Source organism: Anopheles coustani, chromosome 3 (genome assembly GCF_943734705.1).
Source record: "Anopheles coustani chromosome 3, idAnoCousDA_361_x.2, whole genome shotgun sequence".
Classification (NCBI taxonomy): domain Eukaryota; kingdom Metazoa; phylum Arthropoda; class Insecta; order Diptera; family Culicidae; genus Anopheles; species Anopheles coustani.
This window is the reverse complement of record NC_071288.1, coordinates 24478755-24495271: the sequence shown is the minus strand read 5'-3', so window position 1 is coordinate 24495271 and position 16517 is coordinate 24478755. Positions and strand designations below refer to the sequence as shown.

Genomic DNA, 16517 nt, shown 5'->3' with positions numbered 1-16517 from the left:
CACGGACCGTGGGGAAAATTGTGCCGTGTGATTTAACACAACATCCGTATTGTTTGCAGGGTGACAAGAATGCAAGTCTGCGAAATGGACCGTTCCTCCCGGTTGTGAGTACGTAAATTAACGAAAAAGTGTGTCATAGGTGGTGGAAGTCAGCGTGATCATACCTTGTACCAGGTTTCAAAATCGGTTCCTTACAAAATCTACCCACCGACACACCGGAAACAGACATCGGATTGTGCAGTGTCCAGTGTGAATACGGTGCAGGACACCCTGCCCGTCGAAAGTGTAGTTGCTTGTGCATCGTGTGAGTCAAATTCGGGTGAAAGTTGCAGTTCAAATGCATTTCAGTGCGTGAGCATTGTCGCACCGTAAAATAAAAGAAAACAACACAGCAACGGTTGCCGTGGCGGGAGCAACAAGCGTGCCGACACGGTGACATGTGAAGGTGACCAAGGATAGGATAGGGAAGAAAAGTCGAGGGTAAAGAACGCCCTACGGTGGCCGCACGGAACGGCAGTGGCGTGTGTAATTGTCGGTGTGTCCTTATGGTGGCCGGTGGTTGATAAGAAAATCTGTGAACCAAAAAGCGGTCAACGTTGACCAGACGACGTGCAAAAGCGTCTACTTTGTAGGAACGACATATAGGGAGGCCAGTTCGTGCACGGACGGAACGAACCGACCGCGCGACCAACCGAAACCGCCCCTTCCTTGGTATTAGTCAGTGTGGCCATACGACATTCATCCATCGTCGTCGTGATGGCGGCCCCCCGACGATGCTGGTAACCGCGGAAACCGAAGCGAACGAAACGGTTGCCCGTACGCTGTGGCTTCTTGTGCCCGTTGTTTCTTTCTCCGGTACCCCGGGTTGTCCCCCTTGCGAGGGCCTGCCTGCTGTCGCGGCGTAATTCCGTTCCGTGCCCGTGGCCACAACGGCAACAAACACGCACCCATACAATCAAAACAGTGCTTTTAGGGAGTCAGGAAGGGAAGCGGTGAGGAGGAGAACGGCCACGAACGCGCCGCATTGCCGCCGGTTCAGTTAGGGTGTGCTTGGCGTAAGAAGCACAGGGTAGAAGGCACGGCAAAGCAGCAGCAAGCGCGACCGGCAGCGCCAGGGTGCCTCCGCGGTCGACGACGACGACGACGACGGCGACGGCGACCGCGTGTGCCCGAGAAGGAAGGAGCGTCCGACAGAGCGAGCCCGAGCTGTGTGTACGTGTGGGACACAGGGTGTTGTTGGAACGGGGTGGCAGACGCAGTGGCCTGCTGTGGCCTTCGGTTCTCTCGCTTACGTTCGCTCGCCGTTCGTCGAGGCCATCATCCAACCATCCATCGTCGAGTGAGCGTGCGAGAGACGGGCGGCGGTGGTACACGGGTGCTCCGTGATTCCCCCTCGCGCTTCGGTGCCCCGAGCGTCCTCTTCCGCGTGTGTCCGGGCCCGCCCAACCATCCCTCGCAGCCCGACCCGACTCGACCAACGGGTTGAAGCAGCGCCAAGAAGGTACAGCGGTACAGCGAAAGAGCGCCCCGACACTGACCTGCTGCTGTGTGCGTGCACGGGCGCCCCGCGTTTATCGCTTGCGCCGCGCGCGGGTCGGCGGGTTTGTTATTTTTTTTACCTTTTTTCTTTTTGCCCGCTTTGCGCTGCTCTCTTTCCGACCGCTCTCCGGCGACGGCCAGGCCGTGGCGGCTGCGGTGGCCAATCGCAACGACGGCCCGGGGGTGGCGACGATGACAATCCACGCAAACGGCGACGACGGCGGCGACCACGGCTACGGCACAGCACCGTTCGAACGGGCGAATTATTTATCGTCGAGCCATCGCTGAGTCCGACAGCCTTTCCGTGGCGGAGCCGGTTGGGATGTTGTAGACGCCACCAGAAAGGTGGCCCAATTGTGTGTACCGCGTACGGCGTGCGTGTCCTACCAAAAAAAAAAAACGGTCGATGTGTGGTGATAGTGAAAGTGAAAAACGGTTGCGTAAAAGAGAGCGTCGCGGGAGGACAGATCTTGAATGCGTGTTTCACCTGCGAGCATTACACACCCTGTGCAAACATTGTCGGAACTGTAGCCCCGTTGGGCGTGTACCGTAACTTCCTGCGGGATACATTCTAAGCTAAACTAAACAAACGATACGATGGAGGAAGAAAGTACAAAACGTTCTCCTTCGCCGTCCGACGGCGACGTCAAGCAGGAACGCGAACGTTCCCTATCTCCTGCACAGCAAACGGAGTCGCAGGAACCGCAGGAGCGCACAAACGACGAAGAATCTACGCGCGAGTCATCACCGCAAGCGGACAGGAAGGATGGTGCGAGTTCACCACCCGCGCCCACAGACGACCGCTCGTCACCGCTGACCCAACAGTCATCGCCCGCGCCAAACGATAGGGCCTCCGAGGAGCGGGAAGCGGTTGGCAGCCGACGGAGTTCCACTGAGAAACTGCCGGAAGAGGAGGCACCGAGTGTGGAAGACGGTGAGACTGGTGAGGTGAAGTCGCCGAGGGAAACGATGTCGGATGCTGCGGACGCACCAACGTTAGCCGACTCGTTGGAGCCAGAGGTTAAGGAAAAGGAAGAAGCAGTAGAAGAAGAAGAAGAAGAAGAATTAAATAAACCGGCATCGTTGCGAGACGAGGCGGACGAAGCGAGGCAAGTTGCATCGCCGGCAGCAACACCGCTGCCAGCACGATCGCCATCGGCAGCACCGTCAACAACGGAGCCAGCGGAAGAGGTAACCAAGGCAACGAGTGGTACGAAAAAAGACGTCGATGATGTGACGTTGGCGGCGGCAGAGTCTACTGAGTCGTGTGCTGCCGGTAAGGCTGATGACGGCGAACAGAAGGTAGCAGCTGTCGTGATCGACGAGCCCAGCCATTCACCGGCAGCGCAGGAGCAAAGTAGACGTAGCCGAAACAATCGCTCGAACAGCAGTAGCTCGAGTGGCAGCAGCAAAAGTAGCAGCAGCAGTGATAGTTCCAGTGCGGGAAGCGGCCACCGCAGCAGTAACGTGGACAGTGCCGGTGACGGGGGTAGTTTGCCGAAAAAAGTGAAACTGGAACCAGTGGAGCAGCGGCGCGAAGAGGAAAACGAAGCGAACGAGGAGCGGAACGAGCGGATCGAGAAGCTTCGCGATCCAGACGGCTCGTCCAGTGGAGAACCGTCGATCTTAAAGTCGAGGATGAAGCAGCAACAAACGGCGGAACGTCCCGCAGCGGCGAAACCTCCTTCCCAGACGCCACCATCAGGTGAACAATCGTCGCTACGGTCGTCACTGAACAGCGAGGGTTCGGTATCGTCCCGTACTGTCGGTGACTTGGCAGAAGAGGAACCGCGGGGCGTCGTGACGGGTGAAAAGGGTGAACAAAGTGGAACGCCTTCGCTTGCACCGCCCGCACCATCATCCTCCTCGGTGGTCTCCTCTCGGGCGTGCTCTCCGTCCTTGGCGTCTTCCTCCGCCCAGTCGACGCCGACGAAAGAGAAGGAACCAACCGCAGCCGCGGTGGCTAGAGGCGCGAAAGTACCGGAGGTGAAGCTGGCGAAGGGAAGTGCGACGGTCGTGCCGGTGGTGGTGGAGAAACCGGACAGCGCACGGCTAACGGCCGACCTGCAGAGCTGCAAGCGACAGCTGGCCGAGGTCCGCTCGAAGTACGACGTGACGCGCAAGGAGCTGCACGCGACGAAGCGCAAGCTGAAACGAATGACGGTCCGATTGAACGGGATGGCGGCTAACGCGTCCACCGTCGGTTCCGGTGCGAACTCGCCGCACGTCCCCGCCATCGCCATCGCCCCCGCGCCCGCCGAAGAGGATCGCAATCGGAAGTGGCGCGAGCCGATGATACTGTCGGCGATGAAGATTAAGGCCGCGATGGGCATCCAGGCGTACAAGTCGCTCATCAAGGACGGGGAGCTGCTGTTGCCCAGCTTGCGGACCATCACACGCTACCTAGAGTCGCTCCGGAAGGCTGGCGGAGCAAACGGTGTAGCGGCAGCGATCGCCGGTGCAATGGTCGGTGCAGTTCCGGGTGGCGCTGGAAAGACCACCAACCAGAGTGCGATGGAAGTCGACGAAGAGGAGGAAGAGGACGAAGAGGAGGACGATGTGATGGTGGCACCGGCACCGGCGGCAGAGTTGTTCGACCGGTCGGGACACGCTAGGAAGAAACATGCAGCCAAAGCCGGGGGAGAGGGCGTGCGCCGGACGGTGGACCACAATCGAAACGAGCAGCAGCAACGGCACGGCCATGGTGGTGTCGCCATGCGAAATTCCTCCGGTCAGTACCGCCCGTCTCAACACCATACGCCGGAAGTGCACCTACAGGACATCAAGACCGAACAGGATCCCGTTAGCTTTACCGGTAAGTGTGTGAAGGAGCTTTAGTACTGTGGGGTTACCCTGTTCACGAGGCAGATGGACAGATTATTAGGAAGGTTTTTAAAGTCTCACAGAACATAACTTTCTAGTGCCTATCATTTATTAGTCCATGGTGTCCGACTCACCTTTCCAGGTATTTTATAATACAGATCATTCAGGAAATGTCATGGATGTCACATTTCCTATGAGGTTTTGAGCATGTAGATATACTTTATTTCTTCTATTTATTTCGAGGCTTGCTAAGACGACTGTAAAAAGGAAAACCGAACCATGGCGAGACAAGCCGTACTGCTTAGGAAGAAACCATGCGGAAGGGTGTGAGGATTTACGAGAAAGATTTTGGCAACATTTTGCAATATTAACGCTTGGTCTAGGAAGATGCTTGGAGAGGAGGGAATAAAATCTTAACGCTACGTCGTCCTTTTGGCAGCGTTTGAGATCCTGCCCCGTTATGTCCTACGTGGGCGATAGGATGCTTGCTTCGTTCCCTTCACCCTTTGGAGACCTTCGGCTTCGGATTTAATTTATGTGTGTGAGTGCCGGTGTGTGCGCCACCTCAGATGAACTTTGAACCCGAGCAAACTGCCTGCGCTGCGGTGGCTTTAGATTACAGAAGGCAACTTGGGTTTTTTTGCTTCTTTCTACACCATCTACGTCGCCGGCTTCACAGATGCCACCGAGAGTGGTCCATCAGCCACCACCACCACCTTCGGTCCGTCATTGCTGGGGGAGTTTTCTTCGAAAGTAAATGAACGACGGGTGCGGGGCTGCTAATGGAAAGGACGTTGAAGTGAAGCCGTTTCCCGTCGCCCGCGAAGCCTTCCGGCGACCAAGGGTGGTTTTGGGAGCAACGAGGCGAGTGTACCCCTCGCCAACGGTATGGCGTCGTCGTCATCTCTGCCAGCGGCCGGGTTGTACGCCAACGTGTAAATTATTGATTTTCTTAGTCTGCAGGCCACGCAAGGTATCTACCGACCGAGGGGACGCTGCTGTTGGTGTGCGTGGGTTCGGACCGGATTGTCGTAGGGAGGAATGTGATCGACCCGGCTGTGGTGGCTTGAAGGGGCCACTGTGAAGCCAACCATGGACTCACGATGGCCATGCTGGCTTGGCTCCCTTTTGGCGGTGTGTACAATTCCTCAGGAGAGGACCGATCTGGGTCACCAGAGGTGGTGCTCGGGGGTTTCAAGGATAGTTGCCACGCCCGGAACTGTCGTGGACGCCAGGTCCGTGTTGGTCTCTACTCTACGAACAGTATGGCCAATGTGAAAACGGAAGGTACCAGCCTTTGTGGATGTCCTCTATTCTTCTCTCTTTCTCACCCTTCGCGTTCGGGCATGATGGCAATCATAGCCTGCTCCGGTTCCGGAGTGGCAAACGTGTTGGCGTTATCGACCAGTTTCCCAACGGTCCGGTTTCCTTCTCAAACGCGCTCCTGCGTTCCCAAGGGTGTCGCCGGGAGGTTGTTTGCAAACTCCACAAGGGTTGGGAGCTTATGGCTGGAGGTAAGGCTTCCCTCCTCCAGGGAAGGTCTTTCCATCCCACGACCGGGCTACCCTTCTCTGAGCGAACGCCCTGGGGTTGGCTGTGTCGCCCGGCAAGAACATTGGCAAGAGTGCGCGTGCCTGTGCGCCATTCCCTTCTTTTGCCCGGGACCGTTCCCCTTGTGCCGTTCGCCATGACACTCCCCGTTGTGAGAAAGGCGCTTCCGTCGCTTCACGGTGCACCGGAGGGGGAAACAGGATCAAACGGGGACGAGACGCGGTCATGACGCTGCGCCGGTAAGCAAGCGTACACAAAAAAAGGGACGAAAAAAGGAAAGCACGAATGGTGAGAGGGAAAGAGGCCGGGATCGAGAAGACCCAGGACCGACCGGGCCATCGACCAACTGACATCTCCGCAACGTCCATGCCACATCGTGCGTCTCCGGTTCCGGTGAGTGGAGCTGTGAGCGTGTGTGCGTGGAAGCACGGTCGGGGTTGGGTTTGGTTCGTGTTGGTTTTTACGAGTAGGAACGCCGGAGTTTCGTAGAAAACTTGTCCGCAGCCGGTCGGGTAGAATGAAACGGAGGGAGCTATAGTGGGTGGAGAAGAAGTGCGGCCGGTGTCGGGTCGGGTCGCCCAGTTCGTCCCGATGGCTTCCCGCTTTGTTACCCAGGGCAAAAACTAAAAAAAAGGATCCCAGCAGGCAAGCGGCCTGGGACGCACTCCAAACAAACCTTTGGCGTGGCGGGTTTCTACGGGGAAGCGTACCGTCCTCTTGTGCCTGTAGTTGTGTGGTTCGTGCGTCACAAGCATCCCGACCCGTTTCGGGGAGGCAGGACGGCTTCAGATGTCCCGAGTGTCCCTTTGACTGGTCGGACCTTTTTCCCCCAACCATTCGCGTTCCTACTTGGTCCCGTTTCCATTCGGTTCCGGGGGCTTTTATATATCTTGGGGGAGTTTTTTCTTTTCTTTTATTATTAAATCGGTCCAACCCAGTTTCGGGATGGCAATATCCCTTTTATTGGTCGGTCTTCCTTTTTGTCCATGCCTTTTCATGTATCCCCATCGCCGGTAGGGATCGTACGTCGAATGGTCCTGGTCCGGGACCACATCTTCGGCATGTCCCTGCCGTTTGGAGTTTTTCAGCTCCAAGTATTTATAAGTAGGAACCCCCGATGTAGGCAAAACAAGGATGCTCCTCCAGGGATTGGCAGGTCTTGAGTGGTGTTTTTCCTTTTGGTTTTCCGCTCCGTATTACAGCTACTCGCGTTTGATCTGGCCAAACTAGCTTCTTGCTTATCCGGAACTGGGAAAGAGGAACACAATAAACCCACGTTTCCGGAGATCTTTCTGGAGCCTCTCAGAGGTGCTTGTAAGTGGACGGGATTTATTGGATCAAACGGTATTTAATATCGAGCTTCTTGTGTTTGATTTGAGAATCATTTTAGTAAACACCTCCTCAGGGACGAAGTCCGTTTGAGAGTTTTTTAACTCGTTTGACTCGCATCGGGAACTTTGGTTAGGCGCGTTTCTTGGTTGCTTCCGTAGTTTCTGCAGCATTTGAAGCCGTTGACCTGATGAGGCAAAAGCGAATTCCGCTAGGTTTTGGATGGCGTTTAATGGCCGTTCTGGCAGCGTCGTCTCCTTTTCTTCGGCCGTTTTTTTTTTGCGTGGCCAACGCCAATGCGAGGCAGGGCTACGGACGGAGAAAGGTCTGCCAGTTCCTTCGCTGCGAGTTATCCCTACGTTGGGACGTTACTTCCTACGTGCGCTTTCGCAGGCCGCGGCACCCGCATCACGTCTTCCTTTCGGTTCGGGCCGTTCTTTTCTTCTCTGTCTCGTCCTCACTTGCCCATCCACATGCGTGTATGTGTGTGTGTGTTTATTGTCGTCCCGCTCGACGGCACCGAACCTCCGGGAGCAGCACCACAGAGCAGGGCAGACAACGTCGCGGCAACGAACGCCTTATGCTGTGTTTGGCCCCGGCTGCTAGGAGGGACGCTGTCGTTTCCTTCGTGTGTTCGTGTTTGCCCGTGGCCATCGATCCCATTCTGCGCCATGGACCATGGTGTGCTGCCTTGCCGCGCCCTTGCCGTCCTCTGCACTTTTTCCTTCTCTCGTTCTCGTTCTTTTCCTCTTCCTCGTGCTGATGATGCTGACTGGTGGCAGCAATAATCGATGGTCCCGGTTGCCTTCCTTCGTCGGCCCCGAAGAACCTCACCTCCTGCGCCAACCTGCACCACACACACACACACACATACACACACAGAAAAAGGTGCAGGAGAGTCTCGCTCCCTTTGCGGCCGCCGCAGGTTTCTCGGTCCCGACTTCCCGGCACGGGGAAGGAAATTGGATTTTGGGCTGAAAAGGGACTCAACATCCTTCGGTCTGCTGGACCGTTGCCGTCCTTCCTCCGTCCGTGCGTTCGGCGTGTTACGACATGCCGGGGGCCGGAGAGGGATGGCGTTTCATCGGAGAGGATTTTCACGGTAGATGAAGGGCGGCAGCAGCCGTCCGGTAATATTCCGCCGTCCCTGTCCCTTGTCGCTTGCGCTTGGAAGCCCGTGTTGTGCGAGTTGTTTCACTGCCACTTCGCTTACCTTTTCCCTCCGCGCAGGCCGCATCGTTTCGGTTTTATCTTGGCTTCCAATTTCTGCTGTGGCTCGAATTTACTTTGGCCACGGGGATCGTCTGTGTGTGTGTGTGTTTTTTTTTGTTTGTCCCGTTCCATCGTCCATGCCCGGCTCGGGCTCGGTCAAAGGTAGCTGAAGCGTGGGTCGAAAAACCTTTACCTCGCGGCCCGTTGTCGGGGCCCGGTCGTTGTCCGCCCTCTTGTGTGAGGCTGGGACGATGTTGGCCAAATGGCACAGCTCGATTTTGCTCGACCTCTTCGATGTTTCGCCTTCAAGACTCGTGGTGGCAGAAGCAGGGGAAGGTACCGGAGAGAGAATAAGGAATCGCAGGTTCGGTTGTTTTCTTCAGGTGCCTTAGGTTCGCTAAAGAACAACCTTACCCAGCGGCAGATTCGTTCGGTATTTGCTTGTTTGGGAGTGTTTTTCTCGCTTCAGCTTCGAGTAAAGACGACTGCTTTCGCGAGCAAAACTGATGGGACAGCTCGTCGCTGTTCGTAATGATGTGTCCTATGGCAATTTTTGAGGAATATAATCCGCGGTTACAACTCCACCAAATCATCTGTTAGCGTGTGGTGAAAAATGTTGTAAAACAGTTGCTCCAATCTTGCCGAACCCCGAAGATGCGTCAACCTAACATCAAGGCATCCCCAGAGGTGCCTCTTTTCCTACCGCATGATGGCTACTTTCGGTGCGAATGCTTGTCCCCAATTTATTCGCATTATTTAGGCTGGCACGGATAGCCGACCGTTGATCCCCACCCGGGTAGGTTTGGGGAGGGTTTGGACCGGCGAAAAGAAGACCAAGTTAAAGAGTGAATATTCGACCAACCGACCGGGTTGATGGCAGGATAATTGGGAGATGAGGGGAGGGATTGGATCCGGTTAGATGTTGCGAAGGGGGGTTTGTGCGAGGCAGAAGAGATCCTAATACTTCAACCCGGGTCGGACATTAGCCGCATAAGCAAAAGCGGTCAGTCCGGGCCAGGGATGTTTGAAAGATAGGGGGGAAAAAAAAGAAATCCTGGGATGGATCTCCTCCTTCTCCTTTTGTCCTCCATTCCTAATCCCCCTGCCTCATCTCCCTGCCGTATGTTGCTCCTTCTTAGAACTTTGCCAAACTTTTCCATCAGTCTCGCTGCTCACCCAGCGTTGCTATTTGCTTTGGATCCATGCGATCCCTTGTCGGTTCTGATTACCTCCGTTCCTTTCACTAATGTCCTAACGCTCTCTTTCCAAACCTCCAAAGCTCTTTCTTCGGAGGGTTGTCTCATTTTTTTGCAAGGTTTGAACTGCAATCGATACTTCTGCCAACCGTGTCGGGCTTTTTTTAGCAGAAGGACTTACCACTCGCAACAAACTTGTCGGAAAATTTTCTCAAACAAGTGTTTCTAAAATAACGATCTAGGCTCAATCATGCGATCGTCCTTCCGTATTGGTTTGCTCGGTCGGATTCGGTTTTAGAACAGGATGTTTGATCATACATTAAAGGGCGCCCAGCGTACATGACCAGCGTACAAAGGAAACAAAAGTTTCAGTGATCCTGATTTACTTGTTAGCTGTTTTAACGTCAGTTTGGTAAAAACAAATGAATTATAGATAAGGTACTTAAGAATCAAAGTGCGATCTTGAACTTGAGTGTCATCAAACGTAGACATATGGCCAACCAGCAGGATGTGCATGTTTTCGTTCCGTGCTCGTTTTCCTCCATAAACTATCCTTAGTTAGCAAATCTGAAAAAGAAAGGTTTCAAACATGCAAACTTTGGCAACTTTCAAGGACATCCGCTTCTCAGCAGTTGCTCTTCATCTGTGCCCTCCTTATAGATATCAGGTCGTTGCCGCCTTGGGAGAGAGGCCATATTTTAATAATATTCAAATGATGCTACCCAAACCGGTGATCCCCTCGTGCATAGGTTGTTGATGATATTTTTAAATGTCGCATCCCCCCCCCCCACACTCGTAGGTTCGACTTTTGTGAAGGGCCAGCGGATGCCCAACCCGCTGCGTGGTGCAGGGCGGCAGGGGCAGCTAAGTTTACAATGGAAATAAGATGCCAAATTTAGCTGCTTGTCGTTTTGTTGTGTGCTTGTGTTTGTGGTGCCACGAAGCCCAGCATCATCATCTTGCCCAGTGGGGCAAGAAGCCCTAACAATGTCGCGACCTGTGCCGAATTTAGAAAGGAATGTCCAGTGGCGGGGGCTTTGTTTAAGATTTTGGCAAGATCAGGTAGCCACAGGCTTTTGCTGCGTCTCGGTCAGATGATACATTTTGAAAGATTATAATTTGTATCATTGGGAGTTCTGCATGTATTTTGAAGCAACGAAAGCCATCGGTCAACACTCTGCAAACAAGTTATTTTGTTTCCAGCGATGAAGCGTGCATTAGTTGACATGTTTCTTTGTAGGGTGAGTTATTCAGGACTAAATTGCGCAAATAATGAGCAGAAAATCGAGCGAATGGGAAGCAGCGGGGTCCATACACTAGTCGCACTGTGTTTTAATTTGAAATTTGCGGTGATTTCCTTCCTCCCTGAACCCACGGTGCACGATGGTGCTTCATTATATTGCGATATATACAACCTCCGGCCATACATCCTCCACCCGTGGGTCCCGCGAATGGTGTGTGTAAATATTGTCCCCGGATAAGCTTCCATTTTCCCGGGCAAACGCTGGTGCCATTTTGTGATCTATTACCATTCGCTTTCAATTTTGCCCGGGGATTTTTAGTGCGTTCGCTCCCGGACTCTGAGGATTGAGAGGCTGAAGGAGACCTCGTGGAGTGGCGAAATCGGTCACAACAAACGCGAATTGTTGAAAATGGCTCGCGTGGGCTATACATCCCAAATGACGCTCGCGTTACTGCGCTATTCGCTTGAAACAGGGAATGTGTTCCCAGGAAATATCTTGTTATAAAATTCACCATAAACTATGGGCCAACAGAGATCCGTTCTTTGAGGATGTTGTGTTCAGTTATAGGCTTGTTCGGGATGAAGGAACAGGATAATAATTTTCTTGTCGTCCGACGATTGTTTGGTGGTCAAATCAGCTTCAGGATGGAATATTAAGGATATAATTAAATTTTGGAAAATAATTATATTCTTTATCTACCTGCATCCTACACCTGGATGGTTGCGTTCATCGCGTAGATTTGTTCCAATAACTTCTGGAAGATCTATGCGTGTCCGAACGTACATTAGGCGTTGAAGGACACCACTGGGTTCCGATTGTGGCCCGGAAAATCGAATCGTTTTGCTTGCATATTTTGCATGGCGCTGAGCTTCGAATGAACGAGCAAATTCTCTGACACTCCACCAAACTCCAGTTTTCGCTCGGTCGGGGTCAATAGTTCGCAGAAAACATGCGGGAACATTCCGCACCGAAGAACGGGGGTGGGTGGTGGATCAATACTGCACCCGCGGGGAGGTGAAAAGGGAGGCTGTGTGCGAGAAAAAAGCGCTTGGAAAATAAGCTTTGGGACAACGCATCGTAATGAACTGCGTTGAGAAGGAGAAAAAAAGAAGTAAACCCCCGTACAAATTAATGGAAAATAACTACTCGCTTGTGGGTGGTTCGCGATTTAATCTTTTTTATTTTTCCAAACCATCAAAGGCACATTTTCCGGCAGCTTTGTGAGGGGGGGGGGGGGGGGGGGTTTGTTCGTCTTTTTTTTATTCGCAATATAAAATCATTCGCTTTTAACGAAACCCAGGAGTGGAGCGAACTGTATGCATGCGAGTATGAGTGTGGAAAGCATAGTGGAAATGCAGCCGGAAAAGGGATTTTGGGCATCGGTGGGTGGTGTTGCGAGTGTACCGATCCCGCCAACACACACCTGTTTTCCATTTTCTCCCAATAAAGCGGAGAGTTCAGTTCAGTGGCAATTAAAAACAAAAATGCGTTGACCTGATTTTTTGTTGTTGTTGTTGTCCTCAAACCTGTTAATGTTGGTATTATTTTTCACTATTACTTTTATTATTGGCGGTATGTTTGGAGGTTCTGTTATACGGGTGTTTTTATTCCTCTGGTAAAATATATGGTAGCACTTTCAATCCTGGAGCCCTCCAGTTCTCTTTGTTGTTGGTTTGTACGCATTCGAATTTTGTTAATTAAAAAGTGTTATCCTCCTAGAAAAGGAGTGGGGAGAGGGGGGGGGGGGGGGGGGAGGCGTGGAATTAAATTTGAATCCGTTGCGCTTGTTTGCGTGTATGTGCGTAATGGGACTAAATCATGTGCACCCCGGTGTATGTGTGTGTGTGTGTGTTGGTTTGCGGGGGGTCCGTGGGAACTATCGCAGGGTGGATTCGTTGGGGTTCCTCGCTTTTCATTTTGATGGGCTGGTGCAAAAAAAAAGGGGGCGCTGGTTTCGCCATTTTGTGTGGGAGTATGCGGGGATACCAGTGCGCCATTTTGTCGATGGCCATAGCGATGAGTGTTACCGGGGCCGTTTACACCGTGCGTGTGTGTGTGTGTGTGGATGTGTGTCCGTGTCCGTGTGCACGGCGGGCGGCAGCAGGAAGCACACTTTGGGCGTCACGCTTTGGAAGCGCGCGATTTTGGAAAGTGGAAGCCCGGGAAGTGGGTATAGGGCGGTGGCGAGGAACGGCCCCAACAACGGGTGGCATTGGTGGCCATCCCCCCCTCCTCCTCCTCCGGTGCAAATGTGTACCAAGCGCCCGGGCGGGTTTTGTATGTGTGCTGCGGTTCGATCGGTTGTGGGTTGCTGTCGTGGCGTGGGTAGGGATGAAGAAGATGATTGGGGGTGGTGGTGGATATGATGGAAACGGGACGATGAAGTTAGTCCTCTGGCCTCATCCCTCCTCCTCCCCCATCCGACTGTTCTCGGCCCTTGTAGCATCTAGACCCCCCCTAAACGTTGCGCTCCCCATTCGCATTTTGCTCCCCTTCTCGAAACACGCATATACCATCCGCCCCCGCTTCGCACCCACCCCTTACTCCTGGCCCCTCCCACCCAGGGACCGTTGCCAGGGAAACCTGCCCCCGGTACAGGGTTACCCCAGCCGCCGTGTGATGGTGTGCGCCATGCCGAGCGAATTCCCCGGATTTCGGTCCCTTCGTTGAATTTGGAATTAGGGGTGGCATGTCCCCGGTGGGGGGGAGAGGTGGATGAAGAGCCGGCGGTGGAGGCTGCTGGGATATGGCAGCTTGAAAGGTTGGTTGGTGGCGTGTGCCAGGGCCAGGGCGATCGAGCGAGAAAGGGAGCGACTCGGCTACCGTCCGCCCAAGTGGGACACAGAGGAAAAGCCATGGCGGAAAATCGATAAAATACCATCGACAGGAGAGGAAAATACAGCATCAGTTGGCAGGGAAAACTCGCCCCGGCCGGGCCCGCTCGATATCGAATTGGCCCGGGGGTGGAGCGCTGCTCCGACGCGTTCTTTGTTGAGAGGTCCTGAGGTGTTTTATGTTATTTTTAATTCCACGAGGTGAAGGATCAGGGAGTTTTCGTCCGAAGGGGACCTGGGGGTTTGGTGGAATCAGGCCAGAAATCAGAATCCCGACAGAAGGTCTCTTGATGTACTTCTGGTTAATTTACAAATCGCTTTAATTATGCTGTTAAATAGTTCGCATTAATTCATATTAAGAACCACCGACGATGAACTGGTAAAGCCCGTTAAGATATAGGATATACTCCCACTGAGGCGGATAATGACGAAATTCCATGTTGCAAACACCAATCAATCTTTGTGTGTATTTTGATTTTCCAACTTTTCCAATTGTTGCATCCGGGACGACCTGCTTTACTCGGTGCTCGGGAACATGGACTGATGATGGTTGCCCGAGGTGGCCAGGATCAAGCTTCAGGGCCGATAAAATTCATTTAAAAACAAAACCCAAAAAGGGGCGGCCATTTTGGTTACTGCTGCCTTTGCGGCCGCTGCCCTCCGTACCTGGTCCCGGGGCCACCGGTGGCAATATCGATCCATTTTTTCGGTCCTTTCTTGAGACGTTGTACCATTTTTTTCTTTCCTTTTCCACCCTTCGGTCGATCCGTTCCCTGTTTCCTCTGCCCTATGTGCGTCGGTGTGTGAGTGTGTATGTGTGCTTGTCCCCACGCGCAGCTTCTTTCTTTTCCGAGCCCCTTGCGGACGAGCGGAGCGATGCCTTTGAGGCGCAACCCATGGGGCGCGTCCCGAGTTTTGCGAACACCCAACCCGAGGGAGGGGACTGCCTTGGCACGGCGAGGGATATATTTTTTCCCTTCTTTTGCGTCCCAACCCCCCCTGCTACCCGCCGTTATCATGGCCAACTTTTTTCTGCCATGTCCGCACCGAAACGCTGGCTACACTGCCCCTTCCTATCATTCCCTGGTGCGCCTTCCAGGCCATCGACCGTGCGCTCCCTTCGGTGTTGCTGGTTCGGGATGGTTTTATGGAACGGGGACGACCGCAGAGAAGGGTCGATGTGGTGGAAGCTGGGAGTCGAGGTAAGCAGGCAAAACTTTACCAACAGGCCATGCTCGCTGGCAAGGAAATACCTTTTTCGAGGGTCGACGTGAGGCTGTCGTGCCTTCGGAAATGCGTACTCCGCTGGTTGCGCCGTTCTGTGGCTTACAACCAGCTGGCCAAAGCGAGGCCATAAAAGGAAACTCTCCATCGCCAGCCCGACTCCTGATGGCGCGCGGTGTAAGTGTGCTCGGTACACCTTAGCTGTGCACAACGGCATCCTATCCGAACCCCCGAAGGAGTCTTCATTCCGTCGGAAGTTGATGGCGACGTTGCACGGAGAGTAACCACCACAATCTCAGCACTCACGCAGCTCGATTCCTTCAACTGGTTCGTAGGATTAGGGCAGCAACCTTACGGTTACTTGGGGAAGTACCCAGAAAAGGTTGCTTTGTGTGCCAGCGCTTGTGTCCTCCCGACTACAGGAGGATCCTTTTTGTCAATCCTTTCTTTTTCTTAAAGTGAAAGATGGAGACAAAGGATACCATAGAGGGTTTGGTCACCTTTTGATCCATGCCAGAACTCTGTCAGGACTCTAGCCGGGGCCTTTTTGGTTATCGCTTGATGTGCTTGATGAAGTTCCGGTAATTTGAGCGTTCATTTTCTATATTGTTTTGTCATTTTTATTTTCAGATTTCCAGAAGCAAAGTACATTTATTCAATTCAGTTGTAGTAACTACGAAGTATCCACTCCAAAAGTAAATTATGTCCAAAACTTCTACGTCTACACACAGAAACCTTTATGATTTTTTTTATGAAAATGTTTGTGCCATTCGTTCATTTGCTTCCATGCTTTTCTACATAGAGCACGTTCGCAAACCTCGCCAGGGTTCCACCCGCGTCGGTTCGGGGTTGGCAAAGTTACGCCGCGGCCATTGCCATCTGTCGCTGCGCGGCTGTGAGTGCCAGGTAGTCAACTGCTCCCTTACCGACAGAACGCGTCAGAACGGTCGCAGGATGACGGGATTTCCGCGCCAGCTGCCTTCCCTTGTCTGACTGGCCTTTGGGGGCTTTGCACTTTGGCGGCCATCTTGCGCTGCTGTGCGGTGGACAGAAACTCGTGGAAGGGATGGCGCACAGCACGGGGAATCCCACACACAGTTGCCGCACCATCACCACCACCAAGACCAGCACGAGCCGCTGCGTGTCGCTTGGGCTCACAAAGGCCTTCATGGGCTGCGCGTTCGCTCGACGTTGGCCCCGCCGCGTCCGGGTCGCCATCCATCCGTTGCAGATGGCCCCGCATGCTCCTTTAGCTTCCCGTCCGGTCGCACTGCCGCCCTTCTCTCTCACTGTCCCTCGTACGGGTGTGCTCTCTTTCGTTCGTGCGCTTGCTGGCCAAGTACCCCGGGCCACAAGTCGTGAGAAAACTCTTTTCGGGGTGCCAAGCTCGGAGGGGCAGTACTTGGGGGTACTTCTCGGTCGAACCTTTTGGGTCATTAATGGGTTGATGGAGGATTTTTTTTGCTGCAGCTCAGTTCGAGGGTCGATTCGCGTTCACTGCACTGAAATTATTTTGGGCCACATGGTTCCTGGTCGGTAGTTTTCCCCGACAAATCCAGGACCTT

General features: G+C 53.5%; 1 protein-coding gene across 2 annotated transcripts in view; it reads left to right on the top strand.

Moving 5' to 3' along the window:
* LOC131261190 (uncharacterized) overlaps window positions 1–16517 on the top strand; it is a 54737-nt gene continuing 38220 nt past the window's right edge. For both annotated transcript variants that reach the window (XR_009178179.1, XM_058263143.1), the window contains exon 1: window positions 1–4354. Coding sequence is in view for 1 of the 2 variants with exons in the window: in XM_058263143.1 (XP_058119126.1) it covers window positions 2137–4354 (2218 nt within the window). In the remaining variant the exon portion in view is untranslated. The remainder of the gene's footprint in view (window positions 4355–16517) is intronic.